The 15,990-nt window shown below is 42.5% G+C and overlaps 1 protein-coding gene across 1 annotated transcript in view; it reads right to left on the bottom strand.

Annotated features, from left to right (window-relative positions):
• The window catches only part of ACVR2A (activin A receptor type 2A), a 52,169-nt gene that overhangs the window by 17,180 nt on the left and 18,999 nt on the right, over nt 1-15,990 (bottom strand). Inside the window, exons 2-4 of the mRNA XM_063401021.1 lie at nt 4,846-5,053; nt 2,943-3,052; nt 1,550-1,704 (exon numbers count right to left, since the gene is read on the bottom strand). Coding sequence (XP_063257091.1) covers nt 1,550-1,704; nt 2,943-3,052; nt 4,846-5,053 — 473 coding nt within the window. The remainder of the gene's footprint in view (nt 1-1,549; nt 1,705-2,942; nt 3,053-4,845; nt 5,054-15,990) is intronic.

The raw sequence follows: 15,990 nt of genomic DNA, 5'->3' as shown, positions 1-15,990 counted from the left end.
TGAGCATGAACACAACAGCTGATTATCCTGTTTATTAAAAATTTAGGTGTTTAGATTATTAAAAATCCTGCCCCAAACACAACCCATGCAAGGAAAAAGCTGCAGCAAAAGCAGAGAGAACCAGAATCCAAGTTCTTGATACCCCACACGTATTTAACACTCACTTTGCTTTTCCATGGCTTTATCCATGACTTAATTTCTTGAGGAAGACAATCCCACGCTGGAATTATCCCCACATTTAGCAGTTATGAATTTGATCTCCCAGCAAAGACCACTGGGTTGATGTGAAGTCCCAAATCCATAAAATGGGAGCTGGATGAACTAATTATGCTGACAGATTGCAGGGAGTCTGAGGAGCTGCAATCCTCTCCGCAAGGACAGCAAACAGACTTTTTTCCTCTAAATTATGTTCTTTTCATTTGGCAACAACATATGGCCACTGCCTCTCCCCAAATTCCTCTTATCTATTACTGTGAAACTGAAACCAAAACACTTGAGTTATCAACCCCAGGCAATCCTGCTCCCTGCAGCACCCTCCAGTCCAGCAGCAGCACTGCAAATATCCCAGGAGCTGGAGCACACAGAGATCAATCCTTGGCAATCCTACCCAAAATAACAGGAGTTGTAATTTTAACCATAAATAACAACACTGCAGGACAGGTCGTGTATTCTGGTCACTGCACTGAGTTAGAAGCTCAAGTTAATTCCTACTGCAAAAATCCAAATTATTTCTCTCCTCATTTCCACAACCACACTTTCTTCATCTGTTCTGCTTTGGTCTCTAGAATTTCCTGTTTTAACTCTTTCCACAAAAGCCTCCCAATCTCAGTTGGATCTCCAGACGTAACTGAAGGAAGGAGTTCCAGTATCAGCACTAATTCCAGCTCCAGAATGAGCTGGAGCCTCCCAGCAGCAGGAATTCCACACAAGAGCCCCAGAAGGTTTGTTTGGATGCAGAATGGCCAGGTCACATTCAAGTGTGGAGCCCACAACCTCATTCTTTTGAAACAACACAAACACCCCTGAAACTGGAATGTTTAAAGACAAATCAGAAAATAAACAAGAGGAAAAAGATGACAAGAATCACGATCCATGAGCTGAGCTATGCCCTGGAGTTGTGCTTGAAGATTTTCCTAACATTCCCTATAACTGCACCTGTGTCCCAGTTCCAGGCTTCCCTAAAAACAGCTCATCCTCTCTTAGCTGCTGTTTTCTGAACATCTCAAATGGCCAAGATGAATTGGCAACTCTTTTTTTGTTTCCAGCTAAGCATTACAGCTCAGCCCTCAGCACCCCTTCACTGTGTCTGTGCCCTCTGTGTTCAGTTTTTCTCCTCCCAAACAAACAGATGCATAAAACCATGAAGTAGTTGCTCATATATTCATCAAAGAATCATTAATAAGGCTGTTTAAGTAAAGCTTAATTCTCTGCTTTAGGGGAGAGCAAGCGTTAGGACCTCGGAATCAGGAGGGCAACAGAGACCAGCCATGAGACAGATCCCCCTCAGGAATGACCCTAACAAAACCCCAAATCCTGCAGCAGGGCTCACCTGGGTGGGCACGAGCACGGGGGGATAGGCCAGCTTGTGGTGTCTGTACATCCAGAAGGAGAAGAGCACGATCACTGCGATTGCCATGATAGGCACCAAGGAATAGAGCAAGGTGTTGAACAGAGGTGGCTTCGGTGTAACAGGATTGGAGGTTGCTGAAAGGAAGGAAAAAACAAGGACACAGCTTTTAAGGAACAAACCCAGGCAGTGTTTGAAATGTGCAGCAGTCTGATTTTCCAACAGCTCCTGCCATCCTCACAGCAGGCTCCCAGGACCTGAGCAGCCAGCACAAACTCACAGCTGGTTAAAAAGCAGCACTTTGGAAAGCTGGGGACAGCCCAGATCCCAGAGTCACCCCTCAGCACGCTGGCACTCTGCACCTCTAACCCCCAGCAGCCATGGGGGCAAGGGGGTTTGTACTCCCAGGGAATTGCAAGAATTCATCTCCTAATGAATGAAAAGCAATACAGAGATCTGGCAGCACTTCTGTGCTGGGCTGGGAGATCTGCAGGTGGAGACACTGCACATGACCTCAAAAAAGGCTCTGCAAAAGCAGGAGCTGCTCCCAAGGCAGCCACGGCCCCCTGGGCCAAGAGAGGGCTCCGGAGAGGGAAAAATGTCAATTATTGCCTTAGCAGCATCACTGACAAAAATGACAACAATATCTCCTGGGTCAACAAAGGCTATTTTAATCCTGCAGAAAATGTTCTTTCATTCCATAAACAACTTCCTCTGGCTATTTGGTACATGAGACATTTGCTGTTTTCAGCTCAGTTATTAACAGGGCTCGGTTTTCCAGCAGATTCCTGACTGGAAGAAGATGGGCAAGAAAAATCAAATCACTTTTTAGCTGTTGTTTTCAAAAATAATAATTTGTTAAGCCTGGCTAATTTGTTGTCTTTCAGAACCACAGAATATGCAGAGATGGAAGAGCCCACAAGGATCCTGTGATCTGGGAGAAAACTCTTTTCCCCTTTTTAGAGGTTACCGTGCCCTTACAGAGAAATGTAAAAATGTAAAAATACAGAGAAATTGAAGCTCCAGGTGGGATAAAGAGGATTTTTTGAAGAAAAGGAGCATCCTCAGGCTGGCACAGGGATACAGGGATGAGAAGGCTTTTAGCCCAACAATTTACACCCTTACAGACCTTAACCATATAATTAAGGTAAGATTCAACAGTAACTTCTGTGTCTTAAACCGGGCAATTATTTCAGATTCTCCTTCTTCTCTGGGAAGGAGCTGAAGAACCTTTCATTGCTTTTACAGGAAAGCACCTTTCCAAGGGGAATAAACGAAGTGGCAGTGCCTGGGAATGCTCAGAGCTCTGAGATTTGGAGAAGTCTGATCTCCTGAGAGGGCCCCGTGTGGAACACTCCCATCAGGAGGAACTTACGCTGCGTGACCTCCATCTCGGGGAAGTAGAAGAAGCGCTCGTTGCACATGTTGCCCTCACAGCAACAGAAAAACACGTCAGGGCTGTCCTTCTTCTCTATGCAATCATTCCTGCAGGAGAGAAGGGTGAAAAGGTCATTAATCTCGAGCTGGGTTCATTCATCTTTGTTACAGAGAAAATTTGTGCCAGTCTTTCAGATTTCCAAAGTGGACTTTGGTAAATCCACCACGTAACTAAGACATGACCAAGACAACAGCTAAACCTAATGAAATAAATGAAATTTTGATATTTTGTATTGCAATTATGTTTAATTAAAACAGAAACATTTTTTGCCATTTTTAAGACACAGAAAACCACCAGCAGGGCACTGAGGAACAGTTCACAAGCTGGATTTAAACAGGACAAGAAAATGATGAAACAAGGCTGGTGATGAGTGAGAAGGAGAAATTTTACATTTTATTTGTAGAAAGAAATGATAACATTTCTACAATCTCCTCTGCCTACATTATGCTCAGGGACAGGGCGTATTCCATTCCCTGAATTAACTGCAGGAATGGCTTTTTTATTAATATTCTGTAACAAATAAGCTGAAACTATTCCCATCAGGAAAGAAAAAACAGCAACCACGAGCCAGCACAACTGGAAAAGGCTGAAGAAATATTGCAGGATTTTAAACACAGCTGAAGATTGTCAAGGAGGTTTTGGGCTCATCCTCAAAACTCGGGGTTATTCCCTAGAGCCAGCTCTTGCTGTCACCCTGCCCTGTGACTTCCAGGAACATTTTCTCTTTGATGTCCTGAATCTGCTGCTGTTTGGAGTCACCCCCACAACTCCCAGTGCAGCAAAGCCACCCCCACGCTGCAGAGATAAGATTTGGGCTCCTCTGGACAAACACAGCGCTGGGTGTGATTAGCACAAGTTACTTAATGAGGTCTCACAGTTACTCAGTTGCCAACTCCTTCCTTACTGTCCTTCCTGCTTTTGATTTCTTCTTCCAATTTCTTTTCTTGCCTCAAATGAGAATTTCATCTCTGATTTTTTGATTTTTTTTTTTTTTTTTTAGATTGTGGGACTGAGCTTTAAACTGTCATTAAAGCAGAAAACATCCTGGAGTGGGGGTAACTTCATTTGGGAGAAAGGATAGCAAGGCTTTCTTTAAAAAATTCAACTTTTAAGAAACACAAAGGAAAACTTTTGTAAAAGATTGCTGAAATAATTCCTCAATACTTCTCAACGATGATCCACTGTGGATCTATTTCTTAATTCTTTGTCTTCCCAAAAAATAAATGTTTTGGGCCAATAAAACCCAACAGAGTATTCAAAAAACTGCAACACTCTTGCTCAAGAGAGTCATGACCTTTATTCAGTCAGCATCTAACAAACCCCAAGTCCTGCTGTTACTGCTCGTGGGTTCTTTCTGGACCATCTGTTATCAGCAAAATAACTGGAAATTTAGAATATTCTTAGAGCTGCCATTGAGCTTATTAATAAACTGCCAAAATACTTCCATGATCTGGTAAATTGCAGACACAAAGTGCTGACTTTCCAGCTCTAAAGACTTTGGAAAAATCAACGAGAGGATTTTGCATCCTGGTTGCCATAATTATATTTGCACTGTTTGGCAATAACAAGGCACTACAGAATCTAATATTAATGGGCTAAAAAAGGAATAAATGAAATACCTGGGTTTGTTAAGAAGGTAAAACACATTATTCTGCAAATAAGACAATGTACTCACATGGAATCTGGTCCCTAAATACAGGTGAACATCTAAAAACAAGATAATTATTCACAGCCTCACTTGTCTTAAGCTGTGGTTGTAGCAGGGATGACGTAGAGATCACGGAGAGGCAAAAGAGTTTACAATGACAAATCCATTTCAAAAATTCCTAGAAAAACTCACCTGTCATAACAATTGATGTCATCCAGCCAGCAGCCTTGCTTCACGATTTCAATTGATCCAGAAATATTCTTCCAGGTAGCAAAGCAGTGTCGCCTTTTATCTTTGTCACCGTAGCAGGGCTCGATCCCGCTGCGGTTGGTTTTGTCCTTCTCCCAGTTGGCGTTGTAGAAGATGCACTCCTGTGTTTCTGATCTGCCCAGGATGGCACCTGGCAGGGGTGGGAAGCACAATTAAATGGAATTCTGCAGGGTCAGGCATATGAATAAAGGCAGGCTGTATAAAAATATCATTTACTGCTTGGACCAACGTGCCCTCTGTCCCCTCTTTTTAACAGAGAGAGATAACACGTAAAGTTCAGCAGCATTCCAAGTGTTGAAACATAAAACAAAGATCTTCTGTGAAGTCAAACAGTGGCTTGCATAACTTAGCAAGATTTGCAGAAATGAGGAACAAGTCATGGCAATACTTCTCCATGAATAGCAATAGCAGAGAAAATTTAGAATGCTGAGCAGTGAAGATTTAATTAAAGTATTTGCCAAACCAGGAGATTTAGCCAGGAAAATTCACCAAAAGGCATTTGTGCTTCTTATCTTGTTACAGGAGCCAAAAGAGCTCAGCTCAGGGAGTTCAGCTCAGAAACCCCCAGAAAGCCAAGAAGAGTTTAGGGGCAGGAATGTTAGAGAATCCCAGAACGGTGTGGGTTGGAAAGGGCCTTAAAGATCATTTAGTGACCATCTAGGAAACCTTTCTGGGATTCCGGTGGAGAAAACTTCAGGGTTAATGGGATATAAAGCACCAGAGTGGCTCCCGCAAAGGTGAAGGGTTGTTGGGAAGCAAGCCTGTTAACAGGAGACAGGAAGGGAATAAGAACTGCCTTTTATTTCTGTTTTTTCTCTTGTCAGACACTGCCCAGAGCGTGCCATTAATCTCCACGGAAGCTCCACCATTTGTCATGTATGAAAACCATGGGAAAGCAGAGAGGGAGCTCGAGGAGAATCAGAGGATGCACTGAGGAAGGCCAGGAGGATGCCAAAGCACTTTGCCTGTATTTATCTGTACATTTGGTATTTTTAAGACATTACATTGCACAGCACGCTGAAGACCAGACTGGAAAAGGTTTCCCCCAGCAGATTTTTAGGTATTTATTTGCATCCCTCACTACCTCCTTTATCCACATTCACCCACAATCAGTGTGACCCAGCAGCCATTCCTGTACATTCCCGAGCAGAATGAGGATTATTCCTTGGGAGAGCAGCACTGAGGCCGGAGCTGAGCCTTGCTCATCCCACCTTGCTCCTTCCCGAAGTTCTGCCTGTGACGCATTCCCAAAATAGGCAGGAGCTGGCGGATCAATGGGAGAGGGGCAGGAGCCAGCTGGGAACGCTGCGAGGGGCAGCCTGGGAACCATTAGATTCCTTGTGCTGCCACGGCCTGACCTTTACAACTCTCAGCGATGGCAAGAAACAGATGAGGCAACAGATTGAACAATTTGGTTCTGTCAGTGCAATAAAGCAGAAGTCCTGGATTTCTCTCACACGTGCCATTGCTTTTCTCCCGCTGCCAAGCCCAGCTTTGAAGGACCACAGACAAGCTGAATTTTATAAAATTCAGGAACTGCAGTAAAACTAACTTCGCATAAATATTCTCCTTATTCCTGTCTTCTTTGTAGTCAGATTTCCTTATTTTTTAATCCATTAATGCTCCAGTCAGTGACTGGCAGCAGTCGCTGTTGGTTTAATGCCCTTGGATCTGGCCGGGGTTTCTCACCTGAACAGGCACCTGCAATAGGTCTGGCCAGACTTAGCCAGGCTTGGACAGAGCAGGACAATCCTGGATTAATCCTTCAAGGCAGAAAAGCAGGAACACGGTGCAAGAAAGGCCAGAGGAGAAGGGGAATCACAGCAAGAAGCCCGCCCTGAGCCCATCTGCTTCCAAGCACTCTGCCACCCCCTCCACTGGGATGGAGCTCCCAGGGGAGAAGGGCAGCTGGCATTTACAATAAAGAGAATTGATTGAGCAGGGCAGGTCTCTAATGGAACTCCTGTAGCCACTGGGAGTGCACATGGAATTGCCAGGTCCTCAGAAACCGATTCCTGAATCTCCAAAGGCAAAATGGTGCTGCTGAAAGAAGCCAAACTCCAGCAGTGTCCTTTGGATGGAACACGAGGTCTGAAAGCTTGGGGGGAAAACACACGGGGAAAGCAAAGGACATTAAGTACAGAGTAGAATTCAGTTTGGGCACATTGAGCCATTGGATATCTGTGTATTCCCATTCCAGTGCTGCTCCATCCCTCACACTCGTGTCCATCCACGACAGCTGCACTGAGGGAACAGCAGCAACATCTGAACTTCTGAATCACTCTCAGTACTGCAAACAGCAGAATTGGGAGCAATTCCATTAGAGAGCCTGGAAAACCTCACCTCGGGAGTAGCTGGAAGCACTGGCTGCCACTTTTCAATCAGAAAGACTGAAAAAAATCTACATTTTCTAAATGAAAAGGGGCAAACAGTGCACAGCTCCTATGGACTAACATGGCCTTAGTTCAGGAAATGATCACTGGGAAAAGGTGTTGGATGGAACAGGAATTGTCTCTCACAGGTATCACCACAAAAAAAAAAGGACAGAAACTCCTGGGAGTTCATCATCCAACTTTATCCACTAAACCTAAAACTGAGCAACACAAGCTCCTGGGTCTGTAATGCAGGAATGGTTTCCTGATACTTCATCTGAGATGTGATAATGATCATCTCCCTGCTTTTCCAGGGAAGGCTTCAACACTTCCCACGTCCTACCCTCATTCCCAAACCCTGCCTTTGCTGCGTGATTAGTTGGTGACACCATGCAAAGACACAAAGGGCAAAGGGAACTCAATCTGTGATCTCTCGCTGCTTTATGAAATGTAACAACATTTTCAAGCTGAAGTCATGAAAATTGATGAAAAGCCTACAAAGATTAGTTTGATGGTGCCAAGGACACTTTTTCCTTTTTTTTTTGCTGTTCCCTAGAAAACTTACAATATATAAAAGAACTAGAGGGTGAGGCTCAGTCTGGCAGATACCTCTGCCTATAACAGAAAGGTTACTTAAATTCTGTTCTATTTGAGATGAATTTGAACTCTTTAAGTGCTGAAATACAAGGAATGGAGCAGTTTATTAGAATAAACCAGCACAGCAGAGAAGCACCACAGGAACTGGGTAACTTATAGATAGAATGGCCCATTCACCAAAATACCACAATTGTAACACGCTGTTCTAGAGGAGCAGAAAAGAACAGAAAATGCAGCATAAATAGAAATAACACCTTGAGAAAAAAAACCTTCAGTTGCTGCACAGGTACCTTTTGCAAGTACTTGCCCATATGTGTTATTCTATTTGTTTCCACAGTGATCTCAAACACTTTCTAGCCCTACAAATATATCTAAGAACAGACTACAAATATAGACTAAAAAAGCCCAGCTTTGATGTTCCTGCAAGCAGGAAGCAGGATTTTATCATTCTCTATTTTTTCTGATAACACCCAGGGGAATGTTTCTCAAAGGAAGAAGAAAGAAGTTATTTCCAACCTAATAAAGCAAACTGAGTTCCGAGAGAAAGGATTCTGTCCTCCTTTTACATGCCACGATGTCCCCAAACTTATTTTGTTGATTTTTAGACTAATATTAGTCCTATTATCACTGTTCTCAATGCTCCCAGGTCAAACAAGGACTGTACTTCAGATGAGCTGAGCCAAAGTACATTCATTAAATGCAAACAGAGCAGCAATTAACTCAGGCAAGGCAAGAACTACAAAAAAGATAAACAAGGCAGCGAAGTAACAAATCACCTGCACTGCTGCTACCCTGCCCTGGGAATATTCCAAATTTAAAGATTAACCTGATGGTCCAGAAAGCTGCTTTCTTTTTCTAAACTAGTCTTTACAAATAAATGAGTTTGCAACTTGAACAGGGGTAAACTTGGTAAGCCTTGGTGCAGGTTTGTATAGCAAGAGCTGCAATTTTTCTCCAGGATTATAGTGGGGGGAACAACAGGAAATCTGTATTTGCTAAGATATCTCATCATATTTCAATTTTTTTTCTTTTGCAGTTCACACCTTTTCAAAATGGAAAATTTGTAGGGATGAGGCTGCCATGGAAGTATGAAATTCTGTAGCTGAGATAACACTTCTGAAAAAGGAGGGGAGAAGAATCCAGTGCTGGAAAACTGAAGGATGATCAACCCAAAGGCATCACAGTGGAGTGGAAACTATGGAGGATGATGTCACCCAAAAACAGGGACTAGAGCTGAGAGTGAAGAGGGGGAAGGTGAGAGGAATAATGTCTGTATTGTTAAAAAAAAAACCCTGCAGCCCCTGGTTTGCTTGGTGGACAGTAACAAAAAAAAAAGAGAGCAACACTTTTTTTTTTACTCTGAGTCTTCTGGACTTACAGTATGGAAAATAAATCAGCTGCTCTAACCACTTGATGATGTTATTTTACATATATAGACATATCTTGGTTTTATTTGCATGGTGCTCTAGCTGAAGGAAAAAAAAAGCTGGAATTATGTTTCCAATGTGTTTTCTCAGTCCTTCCCAGCAGTCTGAGCAATTGATAGAAGAAATTAATAATGTTGTAATGGGATTTTGTAGAGAAGTTCCATTTTCTGCCTTGTACTTCCAAGTATCTTATTTAAGCCTGGATTTCAGGAAGTGGGAAAACCCCCAGATCTCTGATGCCCAAGTTTTCCAGAATCCTTTCAGAGCAAAGCACGTGGCACAAAATGGAGAAAAAGGCTCAGTGGCCATCTCTGTTCTTCAGACAGAAATTAAAGTGTCACTAAGAGCTGGCTACCCCCGAGATAAAGATTGCCATCCTTTGGGAATCTCCAGAGACTTGGAGTTAAGTGTTATTTTTCACACTCCCTGACTTCAAGGGAACACAGTAAAACACAGGCTGATGTTTTCAAGTTCAAACATGCCACTGCTGTCACTGTGAGGTGTGAGCAGCACACAGCACCAACACCTCTCAGCCACTGCCTGACGGTTTCTGTGGGGGGAAAAAAGCTCCAAAGATCCTAGAAATTGTTTGGTTTGAGGCACAGCCTCGGGGTGGCACTCACCTTCAGGCTTTTAGTCATTGCTGGTCAAATGTCCCCTTCCTGGCACTGTTACCAGATGTTAAAAATATTCCAATATCCGTAACACGGGGCTCGAAACTGAAAAGTTTAAATTCTACAAGATTCAGATGATGGAAAAAATAGAATAGGGCCAAACATGCATTAATGCTAGAAATACTCAGCTCCCCATTTGGATTCTCCTCCTCTCCCCAGTGCAAAACCCCAAACACAAACAATAACAAGGAGAAACCTCAGTTAATTGTTTGACATTAGAACTGGCAAACTGGGGTTGTGCTGCAGCCTGATGACCCAGCAGAGATCACCCACTCCTGCCTCTGGCTGAGCTCAGGGAAGCAGCTCCCGGGAAGGAGCCAGGGATTGTCTCCCACTGCCCATGGGAGTGACACCATTTCCACTTGGAATGCTGTTATTAATGTGGAAAAGAGGCCCTTCAGCACTACAGCACCAATTAAGCACCTAAAGAAACCACCTAAGGACACGCGGACTGAATCAGGAATTATGAATCGTTCTCAGGATGAGTCTCATGCTGGTTTCTATTTTGGGACCTGCCAGGGAGTTTCCCGGGAGTGATCTCAGATACCTGTCAGAGCTGTTCCTCTGATCTGAGAACCCCAAACCAGCAGAACCCAGCTGTGGGGAGCTCCTCTCAGGAGCACCCAGCTGTGAATCCCAATGGATTTTGGATCAAAATGATCCTTTTAGGGGCTGCTGGTTGTGGAGGTTCTTCTCTGAGCTACAAAAGTTCCTGGGAACTTCCCAATTGTGAGCTAGGAAACATTTAGAATTTTCTTCAATGGAGGGTTGAAATTCCTGCAGCCCAATGGAGATGGGAAATTTGAGCATATTAATCACTTCATTAAAAAGCATTGGGAAAGCTTCTTTTTAGCTGTCAATTTTAGCTGTCTTCAAATTCTCTCCTCTGGTTAGGCTGTAAGAGAAGATCAGGAAATGACATTTTCTCCAACCCTCCTCGTGTACTGTTTGTTTCACACATCTTCCAGGATGCTGTTCAATATGATCAGTGTCAATATTTCACCTGCATTTATCAAGACAAATAAGGAGTCTCCTCTTCACAGACTCCCTCCTGACCCCTCAAAAACACTCACAGAAAAGTCAATTCAGGCTAAAGACAAGAAATTATTCTACCTTTTGCCTCCCAAATCAGCCAAGCACAATGCAAATGTAACAGTTTGACTGCAAAGCAAACAGAACCACACAGCAAGTCAAACAAAAACACAGTCAAGACATCGAAGAGGCAAGCATCCAGCTCCACATTTGATGTTTCCTCCACATGATATATCCAACCTCCACTTCTTTTTCTGTCTTACAGGACCTTATGTAACTATATAAAAGACAACAGGACCAGTGTGATTCTGCCTCCAATTCAGCTCTCCAACAAATCTCTCTGTGGGTGTCGTGTCCCACTCGGTGCTATTGCAAGCAAAAACACCACCCAGTTCTCCTACATGTGCTGATCAAGCTGCTTATTTACATTCCAATTCTTTAGCCACCGCTATACTTCTCTATTTTTTTCTGTGGTTACAACCAAAACCCCAGCCTAAACATACTTACAACCAGGTTTTTTGTTTTGGTTTGGTTTGTTTTTTTTAATTTTTAAAGCATCAGCTGTATCTTTTCCCTTCAAGCTGGCCAAGATTGCCAAGTGCTGAGCTCTGGGCAGGAGCTGGATGGTCAGTGCACATCCAGACAAGCTCCAGCTGCCCTTGTCCAGATGGCAGCTCAAAGGAGGAGAGACAGGTCCCACATTTGTGTAAACACACACAGGGATTACCTGGGAGCTGCAGCAAACAGGATCATGTGGAGGGGGAGAAGGCAGAACCCAGCACTGAAAACTTCAAACCTTTAAATGTTCCTACTCCACCGAGCTGGAAACCTTCCTTACCCCTGCCTCTTTCAGCTCTCCAGCTTATTTATGGAGAACACCACACTGAGTCCCAGCCTTGATTCCACAGAGCCCATGATCCCAGGGCTTTGTATTTTCATTTTCATTTCCCCACCTCATCCCAGCAGGACTCTCCAAGTTCATTTGGCCAGAACTCCAACCAGGAGTGCAGCCACTCCCAAGGATTTCTCCGGGGTGGGCACTGGGTTTGTTTGAAGCATTTTGGGATCAGCTGCATCACTGAAGGATGACCCTGGCAGCTCGTGGTGTCTGCTCTGATGCAAGAGCCCAGTTTAAAAAGCATTTTGGAGCTGTAGCACAATCAAAAATGCGACTGAGCCGTGTAGCCTCAAACAGCTGAACTGGCACAAACGAGTGGAAGTAATTCCTTCCTTCAGCCACTAAACTTAAATAAATGTCAGGCTGCAGCACGACACATCTGAGTAAATACCTATCAGCATAAAAATGCTAATATGTTTGTGACTGCTGAACTCTCTTCCTAAAGCAAAACATCTACATAACCTCAAACTTCGCTGCATCTGTGTAATTCCATTTCTACTGTCCAGTCCTGTTGAGATCAAACTCCAAACCTTGTCTACACCGAAAGAGTTTTAAAATATGTGTCTTCGTGCTCTGAAATCAGTGTTGATCATATTGAAGAACCCAGCACAACTGCCTCTTTACCTCCAGCTAAAGTGGCTGTCACTTGAAATGGATTTTCCCTTTGTCCCCTCTCAGGCTGCCTCATTTTGCTCCCTGTGCCAGACTGTAATCTGCAGATTAAGTGAAAAATCCCATTTCTGGAGCTGGAAACAAGCGTGTTTACAGCCAGCACATCCCTGCAGAGGCAGCTCTGCCAGCCCCTGCTCCAAACACAGCACGGGGCTCAGCCCTGCCTCAGGAGCACATCCTGGACTCTGAGGGATGCAAGGAAACAGCACAAAGACTTTTTATGTCTCAAGTTTCTTATTCTGGACTTCTTTTCTAGAGATCAAGGAAATCCAGAGTCTAACTACCTTATGGAGTCTTCATTAAGTTAATGTTTTCACTTATAATTTAAATACTCATTGTTTTTAACCCTCATCATCACCTTTCCACACTCCAAAGCCACTCCAAGTGAGCTTTCCCTCAGGAAGCTCACTTCACCTCAGATTTCACCAAAAATCACTATTAGGACTGTTTTTACAGAGAACAAGTCTGGATATAAGTGACTGGTAAACCATAAAAACCACCATTTATTTAAGATTCAGAAGAAGAAAACAGCAATGGAAAAACAAAGCAACTTCCTCGTGCACCTCAATAAAAAACTCTTTTTATGTTCGATTTTTCTAATCTTTATGGATTCTCATGAAGCTGATTTTGCTATCCTCTCTTTAAAAATGTTATTACTAATTGTATCCAGAAACACAAGATCGACACCCAAAAGAACAAATCCAAAAAAGAAGCATGTCAAGATCAAAAGGAGGTTATTAAAGTCAGCGTAATATATATTAAAACTTAACTCTTTCTTGTATTTCTTATCAGAGCTTTAGGAACAATTGACTGGGAAGGGGGAGAAACTTAAAATCACAATTTTAGAACCCTTTTCAGAGCATAACTCTGTAGTAGGGACTTTAAAAATATGATAAATATTGGCCACCCAGCACATTTATTGTGATTAAAACATTAAATGCAGCCACTCCTGCAACAACTGCCTTAAATAAATCATCTCTGATCTCACATGAGAATCAAATCAATACAAAAGTAATTCAGGACTGTGGGTTTTATTCCCCTTACCTGCCTGCAAGCACTTACAAATCGTTTATGTGTCCATTTTTGGTGTTTTCTTAAGAAAATACCATATTAGAAAGAATTGCAGTTTAATTCTAGCAACCTGTAAATGATCTCTATTCCTTAAAATAAAATTTTGGAGGATTTAAATATATACACCCATATATAACCTACCAACATCAAGTAATTCAGGAAAAAGTCCAACTAGGAAAAAAAAGACCAAAATATTCTTATTTCTAGTTCTGTATGAATAACAACAAATGTGATGTCAATCGACACCATCCCATTTAACAGCACAAAAATACCTTCTAGAAACTCAAGGTTATTGCTGGAATCATCTCCAAGTATGAAGAAATTAAGACATGTTTAAAAGGTTTTTAAGTTTTTAAACATTTAGAAATTAATAAATTAAATTAAATTTCATTTAGGAACCATTCACACAAGCTTAGGGGAATGCCAAGTCAACAGGAGCATCACTGTTTGTTAGGAAAAGTATCCAAAACCACACTAAAAAGTGCTACTGGATATTTGAATTTTGGTAAAACATCCCCTGATTCTACAGCCCCCACCTGACACAGCACAATAATCCCAAACTATTTCAGTTTCTCACTTGCACATCAATGAAAAAACTGCCTTCAAGTGTTCAGCTGGGCCAGTTTTGCTTCATTTCACTTGGCAAGAAAGCCTAAAAACCCCATTTGTTACAAAAACGTGGTACCAAAACTGCAGTGTTAACTTTCCAATGAGCTGCTTTGGAATATTAAGATAATTTACAGGAATTTTGTGACTCTGCACAGATCCCAACCACACCAGGATCTGTATCTGTATTTAGAACAGCTACTCCAGTTCAACCAGTCCATCAGTTGTGTACTGGGAGATGCTTTTGAAACAGAGGCAATCCAGATCTGCTGGCTGAGACTTGCATTAAAATATTTCCTTTTAATTCATTTCCCCCCAGTGCTGCACCAACATTCAGGCAAGATTACAGATCTCCAGAATGATAACCGTGTTGTAACATAAAAATATTATTTCTTGCTACAGATCTGAAGAAAAATAAATTCTAAAAATTCACACATCACTGCCAAGTCACAACAAAGCCAGAAGAGTTTTAGCATTTCATAAAGATTAGGGGAAAAAAAATAAGAAATGACCAAATACAGAGCAATGCTCAACTCACTGCCTCCTATAATGGATTTCCAAGTGGTTTTTGACAGCTAAATATTATTGAACTTATTGTCTGGTTACTTCTCATCGTTTTGTGTGTTGGATGAGATCACGGAGCCCTGTGCCCAAACTTGGATTTAAGACACCACTGTGGTCTAGAAGCTACAAATATTTTCTGAACTGTAACCAACAGACTGGAATAAAGCACTCAGTGGAGGCACCGACAAAAATTGAAATAGAAAACAAACCCCATCCAACTTTAATATTTAACAGAACCACCCAAAATGTTTTACTAACCGACCAACACGTTGTTTCAGCAATAAAAGGTTTACCTTCATTTCAAACTTTCCTATAAAAATACATCAAGTTCTCAAATCGACCCTAAACAGTCTTAAGGAACAAATAAGGCAATAAACAGCAAATGTGAATATTTCAGATCTTGGAGGAGTCTTGGTGCACACAAATGAGGAGCTGCTCATCTCCCTAAGAAGGCACAGATTTAACACCCAAACAGAGATTTGAGAAACTCACGGGCTCCAGCTCCTCTGCTGCCACACACAATTGAAACTGTACCCTGACAAAATGTGCTTTATTTGGGTACTTTGCTGCATTTGACCCTTTTCCAGAGCCTGAAGCAATCCAACTGCATCCCCCGGAGCTGGGAGGGTGGGAAATCAGGAAGAAAAATCTCTCTGGAGCAGAAAGCAATGGATATTAGAGATCCCCAGTGCCAGAGCTGCCACAAACACAGCTGAGTGCAGGATCAAAGCATCCCCACCCTCCCTCAGATCTGCATCCAACTGCAGGGAAAAACCCACCCAGGGCTCACCTGCCTCACTCCCTGCCAGTTTAACACTGGGAATCGCATTTGCTGCACCTGAAATAAGCCAAAGATCTTTAGAGCCCTTCAAGATACAAAATAGCCATTTTTGTCACTTGCTGAACTTATCCAAATGTGTGATTTCTGCAGCATTTAGAGATGATAGAGAGTCTCCTTCTCTACAAACAAATACAGATACAAAAAACCAGTTAAGAGATTTCTGGCATTGGAGAAAGGAAGATGATAAATGTAATACAACCAGTTTTAATCAAGATCAAAGCTGCAGGAGAATGCAGACAGACAGTCTAGACTGCTTTACTTTGAAAGCCTAAGCATATAAAGCAACATCTGCAAAGAACATTAATCACATTTA

This window comes from Prinia subflava, chromosome 6 (genome assembly GCF_021018805.1).
Source record: "Prinia subflava isolate CZ2003 ecotype Zambia chromosome 6, Cam_Psub_1.2, whole genome shotgun sequence".
Taxonomy (NCBI): Eukaryota; Metazoa; Chordata; class Aves; order Passeriformes; family Cisticolidae; genus Prinia; species Prinia subflava.
The sequence above is the reverse complement of the archived record's forward strand: the minus strand, read 5'-3'. Positions and strand labels throughout refer to the sequence as shown.